Source organism: Mustela nivalis (genome assembly GCF_964662115.1).
Source record: "Mustela nivalis genome assembly, chromosome: 17".
Taxonomy (NCBI): domain Eukaryota; kingdom Metazoa; phylum Chordata; class Mammalia; order Carnivora; family Mustelidae; genus Mustela; species Mustela nivalis.
The window spans coordinates 30,437,976-30,461,088 of NC_139036.1; the positions used below are offsets into that span (position 1 = coordinate 30,437,976).

At 51.2% G+C, this 23,113-nt stretch overlaps 2 protein-coding genes across 2 annotated transcripts in view; both read left to right on the forward strand.

Annotated features, from left to right (window-relative positions):
* The window catches only part of RNF43 (ring finger protein 43), a 66,262-nt gene extending 52,042 nt beyond the window's left edge, over window positions 1-14,220 (forward strand). Inside the window, exons 4-10 of the mRNA XM_082705903.1 lie at window positions 5,046-5,120; window positions 5,232-5,363; window positions 5,995-6,099; window positions 7,209-7,370; window positions 7,873-7,975; window positions 8,844-10,193; window positions 12,785-14,220. Coding sequence (XP_082562029.1) covers window positions 5,046-5,120; window positions 5,232-5,363; window positions 5,995-6,099; window positions 7,209-7,370; window positions 7,873-7,975; window positions 8,844-10,193; window positions 12,785-12,828 — 1,971 coding nt within the window. The 3' untranslated portion in view covers window positions 12,829-14,220. The remainder of the gene's footprint in view (window positions 1-5,045; window positions 5,121-5,231; window positions 5,364-5,994; window positions 6,100-7,208; window positions 7,371-7,872; window positions 7,976-8,843; window positions 10,194-12,784) is intronic.
* A 1,255-nt stretch (window positions 14,221-15,475) lies between these two features.
* On the forward strand, window positions 15,476-21,443 carry SUPT4H1 (SPT4 homolog, DSIF elongation factor subunit). The gene is made up of 5 exons (XM_082705959.1): window positions 15,476-15,835; window positions 16,397-16,503; window positions 20,230-20,285; window positions 20,565-20,618; window positions 21,073-21,443. The coding sequence occupies exons 1-5, from the start codon at window positions 15,767-15,769 to the stop codon at window positions 21,138-21,140; spliced, it is 354 nt and encodes a 117-aa protein (XP_082562085.1). The 5' UTR covers window positions 15,476-15,766; the 3' UTR covers window positions 21,141-21,443.
* Window positions 21,444-23,113: the final 1,670 nt, after the last annotated feature.

Genomic DNA, 23,113 nt, shown 5'->3' on the forward strand with positions numbered 1-23,113 from the left:
AGAGAGAGAGAGAGAGCGTGTGTGTGTGTGTTTGTGAGAGAGAGAGAGAGAGAGATGCAGGTGTGGGCGGAGAGAAAAGGAAAGAAGGCCTCAGAGAAGCGCCACTCTTCTTCTAAAGCCGGGTATGATCTCCCATACTGTGAACACTGGGCCACGTCAGGACGCCGTCCACACGGAAGGTTTCCTTCTCCCCCTGGGAGGATCGCACTCCTGCGGGAGAACTGAGGCACGTGCGCAGAGGCTAGGAAACAAGGAACACAGGGGAGTGCTCTTTGAGGCACTTAACCTTATTGTGCCTTTGTTTCCTCTGCCATAAAATGGGGCTTTTATTTTCTACCCCAGTGATCATTGTGAGGATAAAAATGATGTATGTCAAGTACCAAATGGTGCCTGAGCTAAAACAAACACAGAAACAAAAAACCATTGGGAGTTAGAAGAAGTGCCTTGGCCCGACCCTGGGACCTGCTTTTCTTCCACAGCTTTGGCAGTTGCCGATCAGGCTTCCTCCCCTGCACCCGCTCCGCAGCTGCTTCACACAGGGCTTCTCCTCTCCCTCATCTCTGTGGGCGCGCTCTAGCCCCGCATTCTCCAGCGGGGCAGGTCCAAGGCTTCCCTTACACCTCATCCTTTGGCCTCACCAAGCAGCTCCTACCTAGGGCCCCCTGGCCCAAAGGAGGTCTGTGAAGGTAGGAATGGAGGTGTCTGAGCTACTTCCAAGATTTATAAGTCCCACAAACTTAACTAAAATATTTATTTTTTGCTTTTGGTTACAAGTTATCTCATAGGAAAATGAATTATGCATAACAAATGCAGTTAGTTTGGTAAACATTTAAAAAAATATGGCTTGGGGTGCCTGGTTAAGCCCCTGCCTTCCGTTAGTTAAGTATCTGCCTTCAGCTCAGGTCATGATCCTGGGGTTCTGGGATGGAGCCCCTCATTGGGCTCCCTGCTCAGCGGGGAGTCTGCTTCTCCCTCTCCCTCTGCCACTTCCCCTGCTGCTTCTCTCTCTCTCGCTCTCACACTACCTCTAATAAATAAATAAAACCTTTAAAGAAAATTAAAAAAATAAAAAATATATGGCTCATGGGCGGCATAGGGAAAAGGTGGGTTTTAGCGATAAAAGTTTGAGAACTGCTGACTTCCATCGGCTCTGCTCTGGAATACGGATTAGCCTTAGTGCTGTCATCACCATCGACAGAGCTGGGGGTCTTGAGGCGACAGCCCTGGGCCTGAAGCCCGGCATGTCCACTGCCCCTCAGTGTGACCTGGACACTTGAGCTCACCTCTCTGGGCCTCTTGTTTCCTCATTCGTAGACGGGAAATAATAATGGAACTTACATCAGAAAGTAATTGTGAAGATTTCATGGGACAGTGCAGATGGAGGCTCTCAGCCCCCTGCCGAGCACACAGGAACCACTCAGTGATCACAGTTATCACTATTGTCATCACTGGGACCTTCATCCCATGCTTTCAGAGTTAACAAGATTGGTTTTTTTCTTTTATTGGTACTTCCTCTTGATCCTCTCTGAAACCCTCACCATAATTTTTCTGGACTCTTCAGTTCCTGTCACTGCCACCCCCTCCCCCTATCTAGTCATCCAAATTGGTTTCTGTTTCTCTGTGAGCAACTCCACAGCCATCCTTGTGATTACACAGGCCCCAATCACGTCATGCCTGGACTAGAGCAGTGGCCTTTTTCCTGGTGGAAGACAGCAAGGCCCCGCCTCTCCTACCATAGAGACCACGACCTGGTAACTAGGCCCTTGGAAGACTGAAGTCCTGAGTGGGAATCCTGCCCCCATTGCTTATCTTTGTGATCCTGGGCAAGTTGTTTGGTCTCTCTGAGCCTCAGTTTCTTCAGATCAAAACTGATGACTGTCTTGTAGAGTTGTGAGGAGTAAATGAAATCATGTACCCAAAGCATGTAGTGATAGCTGATATGACAATAACTAATACTTCAGGGACACTGACTATGTCTGAGGTACTACTGTAAGGTTTTATGTGGATTAATTTATATAGTCTGCAAAACAACCCTGTGAAGTAGGTCCTATTATTATCCCCAGTTTACAGAAAGGAAAACTGAGGCATACAGCAGTTAAGTGACATGCTCAAAGTCTCACAGATAACAGTCAGTAGGAAATTTTGGACTCAAACCTGAGCATTCTGGGCAGAGTGGGTCTCAATAAAGGTTATATCCTTTCTATTTCCTCCTACCCTTGCTTTCAAGCCCAGATGAATTCCACCTCTTCTACTGGATCTTTCCCGATTGGCCCAGCCCAGGTAGCCCATTAGGGGCAGAAATCCCTTGCTTCTGGCATGCTGCCAGGGTCTCTGTCTGTGCTTTACGCACCAGTTTTCATGGGGACGCTTTGTGGGGAGGGGGAAACCAAGGCTCTTTCCTAACTCCACCCCCGTCCTCAAACTCAGCTCACTTTTACTGTGAGAACGTTATCAGCATTGTATTATGTATATGCCTTGTCTCTACAACTAGAAGATGAGTTGTTCTAGAAGGCCTGGCCTTCCCTGGCTTGGTGCCCTAGGCACAGTAGGTACTCAGTCAGTCGTTGATGAGGAGGAGATGACAGAGACTTGCCTCTGTGTCTGGAGAGGAAACCTACAGCCCAGAGAGGCACAGAGGGTCGTGTGCAATTCCTGCAGGGTCCTGGTTCCAGGGGCTAGAGGCTGCGGGCAGCCAGCAAGGGGGCTGGCTGACTCTTCGCAGCTCCCAAAGAGATCCCTGTGTTGTTTTTCGGGAGCCCCGTATTTCCATGCAGAGGGCCTACCCACCCTCTCTACCTTCCAGATTCCAGTCTCCCAAGAAGTACTCCTTTCGTTTGCTCTCTCCCACTTTCGGGGTGCAGGTGTTCTGGAGGGAAGCATGGACAGCCCCAGAGTTGGCTGCCATCTGGCCCCAAGCCTTGCTTTTTGATTCCTAGAACTCTGGACACAGGTACCCACTGCCTGAAAGTCCTGTTTGTTTCCCCTGTTGGCCAGTACGCTCTCTTTGATCTCTTTTACAGCTTCGTAATTATGGGCTATAATGGGCTAGGGTGTTTGAACATCAGGGTAATTACTTTCCACTCTTCCTACCCCAATCCTTCAAAGAGGGGGACAGTGGGGAAAGTAAGAAATTCTCTGGAGAAGGAAGGCTGTGCCCTTCCCTCATGCTCTTCCCGGCCTGGGCTGGGTATAGGGTCTCAGTCAGGGCATGAGAAACATGAGGCCTTGGCAGTATGCGGGATCCAGGAGTCTCACTTGTTTCACTAGTGGGGTGACACGCCCCCCCCATGCCTTGGCCAAGGCCTAGCCTGTGACATTAGCAGTGGAAGCCCCTCTCCTTGTCCTCTGGGGCTGCTCCCGGACCCTGGCTTGGGCGTTTCTGAAGAGTGGAGAGCTTCTCTTTGCCTGGGGTCCTCTAGTTGGGCTGGACTTCTTGGGAGTAAGTGAGCAGGAGGACACGGAAGGCTCAGACCTCTCAATTTCTTCCGCAGTTTCATTCCGGAGTCCTGTAAATTTCCAGTCGGTTAGACTGTGGAGCCTGAGCCTGGGCTGGGCCAGGGTGCTGCTAGTCCAGTCCCAGGACTTAGCAGCTTGGGGGGAGGGAGGGATGGAGGGAGAAAGGGGGAAAGTTACTCTCCTGACCCATTATGGGCCCCCACTTGAGTGTCTCCACCACTTTCCAGGGCTTCCCCGCTTATAAGCTGCCAGTTCTGAGGGGCCCCGGTCCCTGCTGCCTCCTGGGGAGTGAGGAGCAGGGGCGAAGAGTGAGGAGCAGGGGCGAGGAGTGAGGAACAGGGGCGAGGAGCCGCTCCCCACTCCCCGCTCCCCGCTCCCCGCTCTGGGCCTGCCAGGCAGGAGACCTGCCTGGACAGGCTCTCCCCAGGGAAAGAAAGCAGAGATCAAAGGCCTGAGCGTGTGAGTGAGCCCCAGCACTGGCTCCTCAGCCTGCCACTGGGGCTGGCAGAGGGATTAACTCCTTCTGTGCCTGCAGCTCAGCCCCAGAGACTCAGCAGGCCCCTGGGGGCACAAGGTCCCAGCCTGATACCCTTCCAAGATGAGCCTTGGTTTTGGGGAGAAAAGCTGGTGAGTGGCGGTGCTGGGCAGGGCAGCCCGACACCAAGTCACGGCAGTATCTGTCCTGCTCCTTTGCCCTTGTGTCTCCACCCACCCCTTGCCCTTATCTTTCTTCTCTTCCCCACACCCAGAGCTGCTAGATTTTTGCCTTTTTACTCTTTTTGGCTCTACTCTGTTCTGCCTGGCTGCCTGGCTAGATTCTGTTGCCCCAAGCCTGCACGCACAGTTGTGCCCTTGTGGGAACAGCCCCTCGGGTCCCTCCCCACCAAATCTCCATTGCCACCTCAGGGATAAACCCTGGATGGGGACCCCATTAAGTCCTTGAACTGGAGCCAGGAAACGTGTCAGCAAACACGTTTGTGTGTCTGGGAGTGTGGCTGGGAGAGAGACACCAAGAGATGGGCTGAGCCTGGGGCTCTGCCACAGAGACCTTGGGTGGCAGCAGGGTCCCAGGCCTTTGGGGGATGCCCACAAACTCCTCTTGGCAGGCAGGGTGGGACCGTGGAAAGCCCAGCTCTAAAAGGAGCCATCTTCTCTCCCCTTCTCCCTCTCTGTACTGGGGACTGGTCACCCTTCCCCACTCCCTGGGGGTGCTGGTCATTCCCAGCTTTCTGTTATCCCAGCTCTTAGTGAAGGCAGACTTGGGGTACTCTGAGAGCAGGGAGATGTCTTATTTGTCCTTAGCTCCAGAGCCTAGTCTACTACCTGGCACAACTAAATTCTTGTTAAGGGTTTATTTGATTACAAAAGTTAGGACTGAATGTTGTCCTTGAAGGCAGTGGGAGCTGGGTGAGCTCCTTGCAGGACAGGATCCTAGTCCCACTGCCGCTTTGCAAGTGTCATAAGGAGTGTGCAGAGGTACGGTGTGTGCGATGCCCGAGAAAGGGATACCCGTGGGAGGGGGAGGCCAGGGCCTGGGTGGGCTGTGTCCTGTTCCGACTGAGGGGGACCACTGTTGTGTGTCTCTGCAGGCCCGGATGGCGGGGGAACGAGGAGCCAGCGCTGTCCTTTTTGATATCACGGAGGATCGAGCTGCTGCTGAGCAGGTACTCAGGGACCCTGGGGTGTTTGAGGGGGCTGGATGGAGGGAGATCAAGTTGCCTGGGGAAAGACAAGTGAGGACACAGCAGCCCTTGTGGGTACTCTTTCTCCTGCAGTTGCAGCAGCCCCTGGGGCTGACGTGGCCGGTGGTGTTGATCTGGGGTAAGGACGCCGAGAAGCTGATGGAGTTTGTGTACAAAAACCGAAAGGCCCATGTTAGGATTGAGCTGAAGGAGCCCCCAACCTGGGTAAGCACGCCAGATCTCCAGCCCCTGCCCTGGCACCCATTCTTACCTCCATTTCTTCCTGTGGCAACTCCCATCAAAAGCCCTTGCACTCCTGGAGCCAAAGAGAATTCTGAAACCTTAACCATTCATCTTCACACACCAGCTGTGTGCTTCTGGACACTTTTCTTGCCCCTCTGGGCTTCATCTGCAGAATGAGAAGATTAGGCCGCTGAGTTCTAAAGTTGTTTTCAGCTGCGTGGTTTCCCAGCACAGAGAAGCAGAGCCAGACTGATACCCTAGCCCCCAGCCCCTGATCCCCGGCTGGTGTCTCTCCACCAATTGGAAATCTCACCCAGGGTGTCACTGGGAGGCTGCCACTCTGCAGGGGGGTCCCTTTCCTCTTTCTCCCAAGCAGATGGGTCTTCAGAGTACCTCTCCCAGGGAACATCTGGAGGGCCCTTTCCTGTGCATGCCCGTGGTCAGAGAGGGACCACTTGGCACCCCCTGCAGGTTCCTCCCTACCTCCTCCCTGCTGCTAGAAGACTCAAGGGGACCTCTGGCTCTCTGCCTCCCAGGCACCTGAGCTTCTCCCAGATGGTGGCCCACCTCCTTCCAGAAGTATGACTCTCTCCATCTCTGCTCACTTCCCCAGCCAGATTATGACGTGTGGATCCTCCTGACAGTGGTGGGCACCATCTTTGTGGTCATCCTGGCTTCCGTGCTTCGCCTCCGGTGCCGCCCCCGCCACAGCCGGCCGGTGAGCTGGGACACTGGGGAGCGGGGGAGGTGGGCTTGTTCCTGTGAGGGGGAGGATAAAGGAGTGGGAAGGGAAAAGGGGAGGAAAGAAGGTGCCCTTAGGCTCTTGAAATCATTTACATCTAAATACCGTGGCCTCTGACTTGTAGAGCCCCTCCTTGGAGGTTTGCCCATTCATTTATTTTCAGCAAATAGAGCTCCTGGAGGGGGCCTGGCACCGGTTCCAGGTGTTGGCCAGAGCAGGATAAACAAAAAGACAGAAGATCCCTTCCCTCAGGGAGCTTTCATTCTAATGGGAAGAGATAGACCATAAGCAAATAAATAAACTATGTGGTATATTTGGATGGTGGTATGTGCAGAGAGAAAAGTAAAATAGAAGAGGGAAGAGGGAATGTAAAGGGAACGGGTTCATTTTTAAAAAGCGAAGCCAGAGAAAGTTTCATTGGGGGGATGGCATTTACAGGAAAGACCCGATGTGGGTGAGGAGGTCGCCTGTGGAGGTGTTTGGGGAGAGCCTGATGGGACAGAGAGCCCAGTACAGGCAAAGGCCTTGAGGCAGAAGTGTGCCCAGTATGTCTGAGGAACAGCCAGGGGGCCAGGAGGCTGGAGTAGAGTGAGTGAGGGGTGAGGACGGGGGTTTGCTGGACTGCGGAAGCCATTGACAAGACAGTGGTTTTCACTCCGGGTGAGGTGGGAGATACGAGATTTTGAGCAGAACCAGTACCAGGATCTGAATTAAGGTTTTAAAGCAGGGAAGGATGGGTGTGTGGTTTCGGGGGGGGGGGGGGGGGGTAATGGGATTAGGAATGCCATTTGATGGGCCTATTAGGTATCCAAGTTAAGATATCAGGCAAGCAGTGGGATGAAAAACTTCTTTTCCAGCCCATCAAGGAAAGGAAGACTTGGTGGTATGAATGGGACCAGGGTAGGAAGGCTTGACTGGCTTGGCAGAGCCGTGTAAGAGCTCAAAGGGGACAGACACCTAGGGATAGTCACTGGGCTGTGTGGTCTCGCTGGGTGACTGGGAACCCAGTATAGTCCCGGGGTGAGGGACAAGGAGCCCTTGGGCAAGGAGACTTGCCCTAGTCTGAGCCCCAGCCCTCTTCCCAGGATCCCCTTCAACAGCGAACCGCCTGGGCCATCAGCCAGCTGGCCACCAGGAGGTACCGGGCCAGCTGCGGGAGGGCTCGGGCTGAGTGGCCAGACTCGAGCAGCACCTGTAGCTCAGCCCCCGTGTGTGCCATCTGCCTGGAGGAGTTCTCTGAGGGCCAGGTAAGGCGGGCCTCGAGCTTGCCCTTTGTGACGTGACTGGGTCAGGGAGGGACGCTTGCACAGGAGGCTGGGCAGGGCACTGAAGGCTGCTTCCCTGGTTGCATCTGTGTCCTGTGTATCTTGCATGAAGCAGAGGGAGGTAACAGCCCTGGTCTCTGGCTCTTTCCCTGGTCTTCCAGGGACGGAGAGCTAGGCCTTGTTCGGTGTGGCCACGTGCCAGGCTTTGCAGTGGGTGCTTCAGAGCCATGATCTTGTGTCAGCCTCATGATAATGCCCGGTGGGGGTAGATTTTCTTTTTATCCTCATTTTAGAGCAGAAAACTGTTAAGGAACTTGCCCAAGGTAATGCAGCCAAGTGGCAAGAGTCAGGTTGACCTGACGCCAAAGCCCTTACCATTTCTAGGCTACTATGGTATTTTACAAGGTCACAGCAAGAAGGGGAGGCCCCATTTTACTGCTGCAGCTACAGGTAACTTTGGTTTGGACCCCCTTGTGTTCCACAGGAGCTACGGGTCATTTCCTGCCTCCATGAGTTCCATCGTGTGTGTGTGGACCCCTGGCTCCATCAGCACCGGACTTGCCCTCTCTGCATGTTCAACATCGTAGGTAGGAGGTGGGCTGTGCACTCCGCTGTGTGCTGGGGCAGGGGGGTGGGTCTGGGATGAGGCTGCCCTCCAACGGAGTGTGTTGCCTTGAAGCTGAGGGGAATGCCGGTCTCCCTTAACAGTTCTTCAGGCTGTGCACGGCTCAAGGGTACTTCCTATGAAGGGGGACAAACCACAGTTCACATTGTAGACTTCTTTGTTACTTTAAAAATTGATTGATTGATTGATTTGTCAGAGAGAGAGAGAGAGAGAGAGAGAGAATGCGAGTGCACAAGCAGGCAGAGCAGCAGGCAGAGGCAGAGAGAGAAGCAGGCTTCCTGCTGAGCAAGGAGCCTGATGTGGAGCTCAATCCCAGGACCCTGGGATCATGATCTGAGCCGAAGGCAGTGGCTTAACCGACTGAGCCACCCAGGCGTCCCTAAAAATCGTATTTTTATGACAACTTTGTTGATTCCAAATCTGGGTGGTTTGTGTATTTATAATTCTGAGTTTCTGGCAATAAAGTATCTTATTCTAACAAAACCAGGATAGTATGGAAATTTCCTGAAAGATGAAAGTAAAGTATCCTGAGGAAAGAGAGCCTTTTTCTAATTTACCCAAAGTATGCTACAGGCCAGTGGTGGCCCTGAGTGAAAAGGCCCCAAATGGGCTGGTGGGAGGAGTGGGGATGGACATACAGAGTGGAGCCCCCAGGGAGAGAGACTGGCTGGAAGGAGCCAGGGCGTCCCAGGGCACAGGCAGATTGGGAATGTCCTTGGTCCCTCAACTCTGACTGAACATGCAGCTACGTGGGCTTGAATGGGGCCGCTGCAGCCACACTCCATCAATTGATGGAGTCAAACAACCGTGCTCTTGGTTCTTTCTTCCAGAGGGAGATTCATTTTCTCAGTCCCTGGGACCTTCTCGCTCTTACCAGGAACCAGGCCGGAGACTGCACCTCATTCGCCAGCATCCTGGCCATGCACACTACCACCTGCCTGCTGCCTATGTGCTAGGCCCTTCCCGGGGTGCAGTGGCTCGGCCCCCACGACCTGGCCCCTTCCTAACCTCCCAGGAGCCAGGCACAGCCCCCCGGCACCACCGCGTCCCCAGAGCCGCACACCCCAGGGCTCTGGGTGAGCAGCAACGCCTGGCAGTGGCCCAGCACCCCTACGCGCAGGGCTGGGGGCTGAGCCCGCTCCGACGCACGTCGCAGCACCCCTCGGTGTGCCCAGCACCCGCACGCCGGGCCAGGCCTCACGACAGCAGCGGCTCTGGAGAGAGCTACCGCACCGAGCGCAGTGGCTACATGGCCGATGGGCCCGCCAGTGACTCTAGCTCGGGGCCCTGCCACGGCTCCTCTAGTGACTCAGTGGTCAACTGCACAGACATCAGTCTGCAGGGCATTCATGGCAGCAGCTCTACCTTCCGCAGCTCCCTGAGCAGTGACTTTGACCCCTTGGTGTACTGCAGCCCAGAAGGGGAGCCCCGGGGAGAGGAGACACGGCCCTGCATGACCTCCCGGCCCCGGTCTTTGGACTCCGTGGTGCCCACAGGGGAAAGCCAGGTTTCCAGCCACGTCCACTACCACCGCCACCGGCACCACCACTACAAAAAGCGCTTCCAGTGGCATGGCCGGAAGCCTGGCCCAGAAACTGGGGTCCCCCAGGCCAGGCCTGCCATTGCTCAGACACAGCCCCAGCCAGAGCCGCCTTCCCCTGATCAGCAGGTTGCCAGATCCAACCTAACTGCCCCTTCAGGGCAGCTCCCCAACCCACAATGGCCCAGGGCCCTCCCGGAGGCAGCCCCGGGCTCAGCTGATGCTGCCAGCCCCAGCCCCAGCAGCCTCTTCCATTTGCAGAAATCCAGCCTCCCCGTTCGACACCCACAGAGGAAAAGGCGGGGGGGCCTCTCAGAGCCCACCCCTGCCGCTCAGCCCCAGGACTTAACAGCGCACCCAGCTTGCCAGATTTTTCCCCATTACGGTACCAGCTTGGCGTACCCTTGGTCCCCGGAGGCCCACCCGTTGATCTTTGGGCCTCCGGGCCTGGATGGGAGGCTGCTGCCAGAAAGCCCAGGCCCTTGTTACTCAAGTTCACAGCCAGTGTGGTTGTGTCTGACTCCACGCCAGTCCCTAGGACCGCACCCACCTGGAGAGGGGCCTTCTGAATGGAGTTCTGGCACCCCAGAGGGCAGGCCATGCCCTTACCCTCACTGCCAGCTGCCGCCAGCCCAGCCTGGTGAGTTTTCAGGGGAAGAGGGTGTGGTGAGGAGCGGATACCCGGAGGTTTCTGCAGGACGGGGGAAGTCAGCCAACAAGGGGGTTGACAGCAGCTGAGAAGGGTGCAGTGGGGTAACATTCAAAATCCTGAACAGCAGGCATAGCGCAGGATGCTGGCTGAGGTACTCTGACTCTGCCAGGTGTTGGTCCTTTGGTTGCCAGAGCAGAGGGCGGTCTCGGGGGAAGCGCCAGCGTGGAGGAAACATCAGATAGCACTTGCGGTGGTTTGAGGCAACAACTCAAATTTAAGTGTTTCAATATTGTAATAATTAGTCAAGCTGTGCCCGCAGTTCAATTATCAGCTTTAAAGATTTATTTATTTGAGAAGGGGAGCAGGGAGGGGCAGAGGGAGAGAATGTTTAAGCAGACTCCCTGCTGAGCGTGGAGTCTCACATGGGGCTTGATCCCACCACCCCAAGATCATGAGCCAAGCAGAAGCCAAGAGTCAGGGGGCTTCACTGACCGAGCCACTCAGGCATCCCCAGTTCCAAGCTTTAGATAACAAAGAAGGCCAAGAAGTGTTCTTTGCTCTTGAGGGACAGCATGGACAAGTACTTACTGATAGCTGTAATCCCAGCCAATGTGAGGTCTTGGAGGGGAAATAATTGCAGTTATCTGTAACACTAGGCCATATGAGAAGAGCTATGGAAATTATTTTTTTAAAAAGCGGTGGGGAGGGGAGAAAGGAAGAAAAGAAAAAAAATCATGGGTGGTTCCCAGCAACCCTGGGGGTCCTTAGGTTTTCTCCTCTCCCCCTGGGGTAAAAGAACAACTAAGGCTTCCCTTCTGAGCACCCTTGTTAATAAGACCAACCTTATTCTCCTGGGGCTCCGTGCATCCCTGATAATTGTATTACAGCCAGTACTGATAATCTAAATCCTCCATTTAAATGTGGTGTTTATTTGCTCAAATCCCTCTTCCTTCTCCAGAGCAGCCTCCCCAGTTTTTCCCCCATCTTCTCCCATAGTTTGGATGACACAGCTCTTTGCTTACAGCTCTCCCTAGGCACCCCAAAAGGGAACCCAAAGGTCCTGAAATATAAGACCTCTCAGTCTAGGAACCCTACAGTCAAGTTATCATTCATTCATTCATTTCTTCCCTCCTTTTTTCTTCCTGCGCTCGATGCTTGCTATGGGCTAGGTTCCAGGCTAGGCGCTGAGGACATAGATTTTGTCAACCGGGAAATCCAGGTCTGGGCAGTCAAAGGCATGTACACAGTGACAGTAGAGAAAACCATGGCTTCCTTGGAGCCATGTAAAGCAAGCTTTGGTCATGTGTTTGATGATCCATTTGGGCCCTGTCATGTGGGCTCTCTCGCAGCTACTGGAACCAGACCAGCACCTCCCCTCTCTCCCGTACACAGAACTGGTTTGGACACCTCCCTCTTCCCTGCTCCTCAAATCCAGTCAGCACCGGGTTCTGTTAACTCTGTCCCTGAGAGCTTTTTTACCTTCTCCTTCAGAAGGAGGAGACATGGGGGCGCCTGGGTGGCTCAGTGGGTTAAGCCTCTGCCTTCGGCTCAGGCATGATCTCAGGGTCCTGGGATCAAGTCCCGCATCGGGCTCTCTGCTCAGCAGGGAGCCTGCTTCCCCCTCTCTCTCTCTGCCTGCCTTGCTGCCTACTTGTGATCTCTCTCTCTCTCTCTCTGTCAAATAAATAAATAAAATATTAAAAAAAAAAAAAAAAAGGAAGAAGAAAGAGACATGGTCCCTGCCCATTCTTCGATGCAGCCTAAAGACCAAGGCAGGAGCCTCCTAGCTCTTCCTTCCCCTCTTACACGGCCATGAAGGCTGGGCCCTACTACCTGCTGCTGCCAGGCTCGTTGTCTCTAAACAACCTGTACAGAAATTTCCACATGTTGTTTTGTCCACAGTAAACAAAAACTGAGCCTGTTTGGTCTTCAAGGCTCTAGCACCGACTAGCCCCCATCCCCACTTTATTTTTCAGTCTTCCCCTTCCCTTGCCAAACCTAGTAAACACTTCTCGCAGTCCCTATAACCCAGAATATTCTGCTGCCTTTCTCTTCCCAGAAATCCAGTTCTTATCCATTTCTGCCCAACTAGCTCATTTATCTGCACTTTGAGGAAGCCCTTCCTGATTGCCCCACTTGAACATGATGTGTCCCCTTTTCAGGAAAGGTCTTATGATCCAGTCCCATCTCACTGCATAATTTTCCTTCGCATGCACACCCTCTCTCCTACAAGATTGTCAGGTCCCTGCTTATTCTTCTATTTGGCATATGGTAACAGACCAGATTCACAACTGCTTAGTAAGTATTTACTGGGTTAAGGAGCAAATAGTAAGTAATTATAACACACTGGTTGCTATGTATGTTTCTCTTTCTTGAGCTTTTTTGTTTTTCTCTCCCCTTTATCCCAGCTGGGGCCCCTCCCGGCTTTCAATCTAGTTTCAGTCAGTTGCCCCTTCTGGATACATTCCCTGCTCCTCCCTCTCTGTAGTTCTCTCCCAGCCATACTGTCTTGCAGGTGGGACAGGAAAGCAGCTGGCCTGACCCTCAGTGACCTCTTTCCCTCCTCTCTCTAAATACAGGCTCGGAGGAGGAGACTGAGGAGCTGTGTGAACAGGCTGTGTGAGATGCTCAGACCTAGCTCCAACCAAGAGCATACTTGGATGACTTGGCCCTACCTGGCACAGAGTGAAGAAAGGACCTCAGAAAACACCCCTCTTTGGGGCCATACTTCCTGGCACCTCCGGAAGAGAAGTGGTGGTGGCGGGTGGCAGGTGCTCCCTGCTCCCAGCGCTGGACCTTGAGTGCAGAACGCGTCTGCAGTCAGCAAGCCTGTGTCCAGTGGGGCAGCCAGCTACTCCCTATGTGGGCCGGCTCCCTTAAAGGCTGTCTTTTGAGAACAGGAAACTGGGTATGGGTGGATAGGTGTTATAAAGGTGCTGCTGTTTTCCCCAGGCCCAGCAGGTCTTCCTAGTCCCAAGCCTCGTGGGCACACCTGTCAAGGGTCCTTCTTTACCTCCTCTCTTGGGTGAGTCCTGCACACCAGCTTTGATGCCTTGGTAAAGCTGCTGCATCAGCAGCAACCTCGGCTTGTGTCATTTTCCTTCTTTGCAAACAGATCAGGAACGTAGATGAGCCCTGAGCCCTAAAAAGAGAGACTGTGCAGCTTCTCCAGACAGTACCTGCCCTGGTGCATAAGGGAGAATGTTCTCTTCTTGTCTTTAATTGTCACACCCACTCTCTTAAGTCAGAGGGGAGTCTCTGGGAAGCCAGGGTGTGGAGTTCTGTCCCTAAAGCAGTACAGCACCCTGAAGAACCTAGGATGAAGCCTCCGACTTTCAAACTCCCTTCGTCACTCAAGCAGCCCCAGTTCCTCTGGGGCTTGGGAGTGGGGGTAGTGGGGGACGGACTAATTCTTTCCTGGAAGTTGCCTATCTCAATGTTCCAAAGTAGGTGGAAAGAAGAGGATTTCTGCTGGACTTCATCTAGAAGAGGGAGGATGGAATGAAGGTAGAAAAGACAGAATTACAGCTGAACAGGGACAATGATGAGTTCTTTTCTCAGAGTTTTCTCTCAGAGCAGGGATGAGGAACAGGGGAAAACAAAGGAAAAGCAAAGTGGGACATTTGGGTTTATATGGCTCCAAGGCCCCGCTTAAGCCATACAGACCAGGGACACCCAGGAAAGTGTACATGCAAGAGGTTGTGCATGCAGGACATCTGGCCCGGGTAGCTGGCACCGAGTGGGCAAGGGCTGAGGGGCCCTCTGAGGGTGACATTCACCCCAGGGCAGCTGGACCATTGCTGGCTCCTCAGGCATTATCCCATTTGGAATGTGAATGTGGGAGCTAAGTGGACACAGGACCCTACCTGGGAAACTTCTTCCCTCAAAGTCAGTGGGGAACTAGCACCTAGGCACCCACATGGGTATTTATATCTGAACCAGACAGAAAGACGCTTGAATCAGGCACTATGTTGAGAAATGTATTTATTTGCTAATATATTTATCCATAAATGCAGTCTGGTCTCGTGGTTTTGTTCTGTCATGACGGTCACTCACGGTAACGGTTTCATCTTCTACATTGACAGAAGTAAATTATTTCTGGTATCAGAGGTTAGCCTCTGACTTAGAAAGGGATAGGACAGAGTGGTGGGCTAGGCAACAAGCATTGGTTTGTATGCCCCTAAAAGCATGGTTTAGTGAGATCAGGAAAGGGAGGAAAACATGACTGGATTCTGTGGTCCAGTTGCTATCTGTATTATTATTGTACCTTTTACTTCACACTCTTGTGATGCTTCAATGACTTTGTAACCTGTAGCAAATACTCTTTGCCTCACTTTTCCACCCATAAAATAGGCCTACTTCACAGAGTTGTGGCAGGGCTCCCCAGGTAAGAGTGAAAGCATATTTGGAGGCGGAAGGTATCCAACGCTGGAGAACATTTTGACCCCAGTAATAGAGCCCATCTTAACAAAGCATGGCAGGGCCACAAACAGCAGCCCCACCAACCCGCCTTGAAGAAGCTCTGTTTCAGTTCGGAGGCCTGGTTGGGAGGACAGAACATCGGGGCCTGAAACTACCTACTTATATCCCAGAGCTCCAATTCTGATAAACACAAATGACTGTGCTCTGCCTACTCCTGGGACCACTGTGAGGATCCAGAGCTACTGCTAAGTTCGTATGAATTCCACATAGCCTCTCAAAGCACATTTCCCCTTCTGCTTCTCCAGGAAATGTTTCATAGGCGTCATTATCCGTTGCCCAGTTTTGAAGCAGAGCACAGAAGCATCTAGCTTTCTAGAAGGTGGGGGCAGGGGGGAGACACCCTCCTACCCCTACAGATGTTCTCACGTAAAGGAACTGTCTAAATGCTAAAAGATGCACAAAGCCTAAATTATCAGCTGGAACGAGTAAAGTACGTAAAGAGTTTTTAAAAAACAAATATGCCTGTTACGCGCCATCGGCTCACAAGCCACAATTCCCGCGGACGGTAAATGGAAACCCTACACTGCTCTCAGGAAGAAAGGGGCTGTCCCTGATTTCTTTCCCTCTTGGCAGAGATAACCCGGAGGGAGACAGTAGGCTCTCTGGCCCTGCGCTTTTTTAAAACGGCAAGACAAAAAAGGATCTCGGCTGGCATCTGGGATCCTCCTAAGGGGAGGAACGGCCGACTGCCAGGGACCGAGATCAAAGGGCCCGCCCCGCCGGGATTCCGGCTCCGGCTGCGGCGCGTTCCCGCGCAGGCGCCAGCCGCGCCGCCCCTCCCCCATGGGCCCTGCCCACAGGCCCAACGGCCGCCACGGCCTCGCCCTCGCGCTGGCCCAGGTGGCGGGCGCGCGCGCGGGCCCAGGTGACTCTCGGCCGGTCCCGCCTTTCAGGCGGGAGAAACCATCTCCGTAGGACGGGCGGGGGTGGGGGGGCGGTGGCTGGGACCTGCGACTTCCCACACAGGAAGAGGAAATCCTGGGCACCGGAACTGGAAGGCATTCTGGGTAATTCGCTGTTTACTTCCTGCGGCTGAGGAATCTGTGGCCCAGTTCTTTGCTGTGCTTTTGTCGGAGAGGATGGCCCTGGAGACGGTGCCGAAGGATCTGCGGCATCTGCGGGCTTGTTTGCTGTGTTCGCTGGTCAAGGTGTCCTTCGGGGAGCTGGTTGTAGGGGCGATGGGGGAATCAAGGTGGGGGAAAAAGTGGAACGGGGCTGGGGGTTAGCGAAGAGAAAATTAAGTTTCCGGGACCCTGGGTTTGGCGGGGCGTAGGGGGATTTGGGAACCTGCTGCAGGCCATCGTTTAAGTCTGCAGAACACAGGCAGTCTTTAGATTCCTTTGAATCCTTAGCTAGCACACGTGCGATTCTTAACAGACGTTCAGTGAACTTCTGTTGAAGTCGAAGGCCACTGAGAGTCAGGTGAGGGTGGGGATCTGCAGCTGAGGGAGTAATCAGAGAGGATGTCTGTCCCTGAGGAGACTAGGGAAAGGAATAGGTAAAACGCAGTTAGGAACAAGAGAGGGAGGACTGTGAGGGTGTGGGTGGAACTTTAGAAATGGAGCTGTAGGAGTGGTGGGTGGAAAGCCTGATGAGGCAGAGCCAGCATAGGGAGGCTTCTACTTGACCAGGTAGAAGTATGGAAAGAGCTACTCATTCTTTTGGCCTTGTTTATGCTCACCCCTACCCCTTTTCTTTCCCTCTCCCAGACTATTGACCAGTTTGAATATGATGGTTGTGACAATTGCGATGCATATCTTCAGATGAAGGGTAACCGGGAGATGGTATATGACTGCACCAGCTCTTCCTTTGATGGGTAAACTCCTCCAGATTCCTTCATTCACTTTTTGGTTACTCCCATCCTACTCCACCCCACCCCATCCAGTAACTGTGAGACAGACTTTTGAGATCATGATCCTAGTTGTTCTCAAAGTTATGTTCACAAAGTCCTGTGCTGTCCAGTACAGTAGCCACTAGCATGTTCGGCATTGAGCACTTGAAATGTGGCTAGTCCAAACTGAGTTATGCTCCAGCTGTAAGATATACACTAGATGGACAAGATTTAGAACAAGAAAAAAGAATGTAAGGTATTTTAACTTTGTTAATATTAATTATATACTCAAATGATAATCTTTTGGGTATACTGGGTTAAATGAATATATTATTGAAATTAATTTCACCCTTTTGTCTTTACTTATAAACTTGGCTACTAGAAAATTTTCAATGACTTGTTTATGGTTTTGTTTACTTCTGCTGGACTTTTCTTCATTAGACTGTCACCTCATTGGTGGTAGGGACTGTGTTTATCTTGTACACACTGATTTGGCACAGGGCCCAGAAGGTGGCAAAAGGCCAAGAAATGTTTGTTAAATACATGAAGATCCTTTCTGAAAATGAAGGTAAGGTAAGGTACAGTAGTGGTAAATTATTACCTGAAAGCTGATGCTGTTAGATATGTCCCTTGGTGAGATTGTCCAATGGGGAGAAGGGGAAATGAGAGTAACATAAGTGACCAGGTCTCTTGGGGTTTCTTCCTACAAGGTAGGAGCCAGAGAATAGTATCCTTTGGGGGGAATAAGGAGATAACTGTCTTTTGGCCTCTAAGCCAATTAAGGATTTACACATAAGGGTGCCTGAGTGGCTTAGTCAGTTAAGTGTCCGATTCTTTTTTTTTTTTTTAAGATTTTATTTATTTATTTGACAGACAGAGATCACAAGTAGGCAGAGAGACAGGCAGAGAAAGAGGGGGGAAGCAGGCTCCCCGCCGAGCAGAGAGCCTGATGCAGGGCTCAATCCCAGGACCCTGGGATCATGACCCGAGCCAAAGGCAGAGGCTTTAACCCACTGAGCCACCCAGGCGCCCCTAAGTGTCCAATTCTTGATCTCAGGGTAGTGAAATTGAGTCCTTCCCACAGTCCCTGGCAACTATCATTCTACTTTCTTTCTGTATGAATTTCTTGGGTTTTTGTTTTGTTTTAAGATTTTATTTATGTGAGAGAGGACAAGCAGGGGGAGTGGCAGAGGGAGAGGGAGAAGCTGAGCAGGGAGCCCAACATGGAGCTCAATCCCAGGACCCCCAGGATCATGACCTGAGCCAAAGGCAGATGCTTAACCAGCTGAGCCACCCAGGCACCCCTCTTGCTGTGTGAATTTGAAGTGTACTATGAGTGCTTCATATAAGTGGAATCATAAAATATTTGTGTTTTTGTGCCTGGCTCATTTCATTAACCACCATGTCTTCAAGGTTTATCCATATTGTCGCATGCATCTGAATTTTCCTTTTAAGCTGAATACAGTTTATCCACTCATCTGTTGATAGATTCTTGGGTTGCTTCTATCTTGTCACTGTCATGAACAATGCTGCTGTGGACATGGGTTTACAAATATCTAATCAAATCCCTGCTTTCATTTCTTTAGGGTATATATCCAGAAGCGGAATTGCTGAGTCGCTCTGTTTAATGTTAAGGGGAACTGCCATAATACTGGTTTCATTGCGGCAGCACCATTTTCTGTTCCCACGAGCTATGTGCAGGGGTTCCAGTTTCTTTACACCCTTGCCAATGCTTGTTTTTTTTGTTGTTGTTTTGTTTTGTTTGTTTTGTTTTGGTTTTGTTAGTGGCTACCATCATGGACGTAAAGTGGTATTGTTTTGGTTTTGATTGCTTTTCCCTGATGATAAGTGAAAGCATCTTTTTATGTGCTTACTGGCCTTTTGTAGATCTTAGAAAAAAGTCTGTTCAAATCCTTTGCCCACTTTCCAAGCAGGTTATTTGACTTTTTATTGTTGAGTTGTAAGAGTTATTTTTGTGTATTCTGGTGCGTATTAGATTTTGGAGTGTGGGTATATCAAGGGCTAAAGGATCTCAGAGGAGGGCCACATGAACTCAGCTAGAAGCTGAGGAGATACTATGTGAATCAGGCTCTGACAGGAAGAAGTACAGAATTTTTGAGGAGGTTGAGGTGAGAGAACATTTTAGAAAAAGCATTCTAAACAAGGGAATGACTTGAGTAGAATCACGGGGTGGGAAAACCAAGCTATGTTTGGCGAATGGTGGGGATTCTGTTAAAGTTAAATCATAAGGTTGGGTGACAGGCACCATAAGGCTAGAAAGATTGCTTGTGAAGAATAGAAGAGAACATACTATTGGTCCAGACAGCAGCCTGTGGCTACCTCTGGTCAGTCTGTCAGGCCAGGGCAGGTGTTACACTACTTAACCACCCCAGAGGGTGGCATCAGTTCCACTCTCAGCAGGTGGCTGAGAATGTAGGATATGGATGGGGGAGGAAGGCTCCCCAAATAAGAATGCAAGATTGGTGCCAAAAAGAAGAGGGAATGGTTATTTTTTAAAAAGATCTTATTTATTTATTTGACACACGGAGAGAGAAGCAGCAAGAGAGGGAACACAAGCAGGGGGAGTGGGTGAGGGAGAAGCAGGCTTCCCGCTGAACAGGGAGCCTGATGCAGGGCTTGATCCCAGGACCCTGGGACCATGACCCAAGCCAAAGGCAGATGCTTATTGACACCCGCCCAGGCGCCCCGAGGGAATGGTTACTGAGAAGGCAGTTGATAAATGTCAGTATCTATAACAGACCTGTCACAATAGGCAGTCCGCAAGGATTTGATTGAATGAATGACAGAAATGACATAATGTAGCTTCTGAAAGTATCTGGTGTTTACCTTTCATGCTCAAGTGGCAGCCTGCTAGCCCTTATTAAATAGCCTTTCTGTTGCCTGTGGATCAGACCTATCCTGGGGAGAACGAGTAAGATAAGAAGAGCTAATGCTTATTTAGCACCTACTCTGTGCTAGGTGTTTGTCATGTATTAGCTCAGTATTTGAGTTTCAGTCCACATAATTCTGAGAGAGGTCTCCAAATGCATCTTAGGCTGTACAGCTCATCAGAGCAGACCTTGGCCAAGTCTAACTTATTTTTTAACCCTGTAAGCATGTTTGTCCTTCACCCTCCCCTTTGCACTATGGCCCAGCCCCCTAGTGGTGGTGTTGCTTGTAATTATAACTGGCTTTCTACTTTTTTTGTTGTTGTTTTAAAGATTTCATTTATTTATTTGACAGAGATCACAAGTAGGCAGAGAGGCAGGCAGAGAGAGGTGGGGAAGCAGGCTCCCTGATGAGCAGAGAACCTAATGTGGGCCTTGATCCCAGGACCCTGGGATCATGACCTGAGCTGAAGGCAGAGGCTTTAACCCACTGAGCCACCCAGGTGCCCCTGGCTTTCTACTTTTAAAAGCTGTCCTGTTTCCCAGAGAATCTGGGCTAAGGATGCTTTTGAGCCTGATGAACTAATCCTTTGGGAATGGCAACTAACCTGTGCTTGGCAGGCCAAGAACCTCTGTCAGTGTCCCCAGCATTAGTAGTCCATTTCCCCTGCTTTCTTTCCCAAGCCAATACTTGGCTTTTTCCTTTGTTTCCTCTCCCAGAACTGTTGCTGGCTGGAAGCAGAGTGAAGTGGACATTTTCCTCCATCTCTCTCTTTTCTAGTAGGAAAGGCTCAGGCTGACTCTCTTTCTTTTCCTTTCCCAGAATCATTGCAATGATGAGTCCAGAGGACAGTTGGGTCTCGAAGTGGCAGCGAGTCAGTAAGTATCTCCCTTTCTCCTTATCCTGGCCTACTTGTTGCTGCCCGCTGGGTCTGGTGGGGGAGCCTTAAATCAGAGGTAAATAGCCACAGAATGAAACAGATGGGGTTGTAGGAAACAGGAGAAAAGTGTCCTGTCCCCTGTCACTTAACATGGGAGCCAAAAGAAGTGATTGCTCTTCTCTTGGAGTTATAGCATTCCTTTCATTTTTAGCTTAAACCTCCATTTGGTCTTTCGACTTAACTCACACTCACTGCCATCTCTCTTCTTCTCTCATAGGTAACTTTAAGCCGGGTGTGTATGCCGTGTCGGTCACTGGTCGCCTTCCCCAAGGTAATAATAATTATAATAGCAGCCAGTGTTCACTTGCTCCGCCACGCTCTGTGGAGGTCCTTTCTGTTACTACACACTAGTCCTCATGACTCTGCAGGCAACTGAGGCACAGAGAGGTTAAATAACTTGCCCAAGGTCATCCTGCTAGTAGTGAGCTAGAATGTGATCCCAGGCATTTTGACCCCAGAACGCTTGGTTTTGGTGACTACAGTGTGTAGTCTTTTTCCTTCTCATTCTTACCCAGTCATTGCCAAACACGTGCCTGGATCTTCAGTGGTAACAAGCCAACCAAGCAGGACGGTTGATGAGCTGTGTAGAAAGGAACTCCATGTTGCTTAGAAATACCTTCCTTCCTTTCTCCCTTTCCCGCCCCCCACCAAAGTGGTCGTAGAGAGACCTTTCTTATCCTCTGGAATATTCCTCCGTCACAGAGCTGTTTCTTTTCCTGCTGCAGGAATCGTGCGAGAGCTGAAAAGTCGAGGAGTGGCCTACAAATCCAGAGACACGGCTATAAAGACCTAGCAAGATAGGCGGCTGCCAGCGTCTTTGCTCCCCGCCTCCTGCATCTACTTATTTTTTGTTATGGAACTAAATGGACAGAACTTCAGAGACTTTCCCCCTCCAACTCTGAGACTCAGCAGACTGTTGAGTCCCTGAGCCATTTTACCTTTGGACTGCTGGTGGGGGTCAGGTGGTTTGAGCTGGTGGATTAACAGAGACTGACTTGAATGGGGGGTAGGAGACCTGTTTTTTGCCCTTACCCATGAGTAGGACTCTGGGTCAGATGCCAATAAACATGAACCCCTAGGAAAGTTCTTAAACCCATGACAGATGCCTTGCCTCCTCCTTTGGACCTCCTTTTTAGGAAGAACTCACCTAACTCTGTAAGCACTTTCCTAGAGCAACAGAGGCTCTCCAGCTCCCTGATGTCCATCTTTCAGCCTTCCAAAGTTGCAGCCTTTCTAGTGTGCTTCGTCGGGTCTTGTTGGAAGGTTTGCTGTCCTGAGTCTAGGCAGCCCCATCAGGCTGGTAGTCCTGGCATCTGGGGGTTGCAGACTTGCTCTAGACCTGGCACAGCAAGTGTCTTGAAAGAAAGTCTGAGGCTTCTCAGTATTCTTTGCCTGTTGACCATATTTATTACTACTCTTCCCTCCCTTTTTTTCCTTCTTTTTACTGTTCTTCCTCTACCTTAGGCCATGACCCTCCCTTGCCCACTTACACACATCCCACTGTGTTTCTTCAGCTGGAGACCCTCAGGTGGCTGCTGGATCTTGGTCCAGTTAGTTTATGCCTTTGTAGGAGTTGGGCATCTACCCTGCCCCTCTGGCCTAATAGGGGGCTTTGATATCAGGTTGTTGGTCCAGGTGAGTTATTTGTTTTAGAATGAAAAATTTACCAGAAATCTTATTTTATTTATTTATTTTTTTAAAGATTTTATTTTTTTATTTGATAGAGAGATCACAAATAGGCAGGCAGAGAGAGAGTGGGAAGCAGGCTCCCTGCCGAACAGAAAGCCTGATGTGGGGCTCGATCCCAGGACCCTGAGATCATGACCTGAGCCGAAGGCAGAGGTTTAACCAGCTGAGCCTCCCAGGTGCCCCCAGAAATCTTACTTTAATCTCCACAAAGAATCCTATCGCTATCCTATTGATTTCCTAGGTTTCTTGTTCTCCATCTGTAAAACAACAATAACGCCCTGTTTACCTTAGTTTTGTTATTACAAAAACGAAGCAGTATGAAAATTCTGAAACTTGGGTTTTATGAAAAGTAAAATTCATTTACTCTCTCTCTATTAGCTGTTCTTTAATGTTTATAGTAAGCACACAGTTAATCAAATAGTGGGAGAAATGCTGAAAATCCCTGCTGCAGAATGAGCTCCTGACTCATTAGCAGAGGTGTCTACACTAGGGCTTTGCCCGTAGCCACCTGGTGTTGCTAGTGAGTTTGTGTCTCTTGTTCCCTGCGGCCTGGAGTGTGTGGGAAGGAGAGAGAGGAGCTGATTCTCCAGTGACCCCCTGCCGCTCCCACCCCTGTCGTCTGCTCAGAGGCCCCTGCGAGGGCCACTGGAAGTGGCCCGGGATGCTTAGGTCACTCACAGATCCTCCTCAAACCAGAACTGTTTTGCTGATGCCCTCAAGCTCTGAAGGAGTGGTCCGTTAACCCCAGTTTCAGCTGTTTTTAAAGGATTTCTCCAGCCCAGCAAACTGAAAGAGCTCAAGGGGTGGTGGTTTCTATTTAATTTCAGTCTGAAAGGATCCGTGGGAAGTAGCCCCACCAGGCCAGCCTTAGGATCTGGAGAGAAGTGGGTTTCAGCAAGAGTGCCTAGGCCATGTAGCCAACACCCAACTTTCACTGGCTTTTCTCAAAAAGTCCCTTGGAAATCCCCAGCTGCTGTCCTGCGTGTCTGACCCGGACGTGGCTGCTCGGTGAGAATGGAAACAGTTGTGGGGAGGGGAGGCAAGAGGATCTGTACACAAATAACCACACTCAGGCTG

Bases quoted from the DNA above. Each gene is read 5' to 3' on its own strand.
- SUPT4H1 (XM_082705959.1), top strand. From the start codon at position 15,767: ATGGCCCTGGAGACGGTGCCGAAGGATCTGCGGCATCTGCGGGCTTGT. The intron at 16,504-20,229 runs GTAAACTCCTCC...TTCCTTTCCCAG, and splicing joins ACCAGCTCTTCCTTTGATGG to AATCATTGCAATGATGAGTC. The intron at 20,286-20,564 runs GTAAGTATCTCC...CTTCTCTCATAG, and splicing joins CTCGAAGTGGCAGCGAGTCA to GTAACTTTAAGCCGGGTGTG.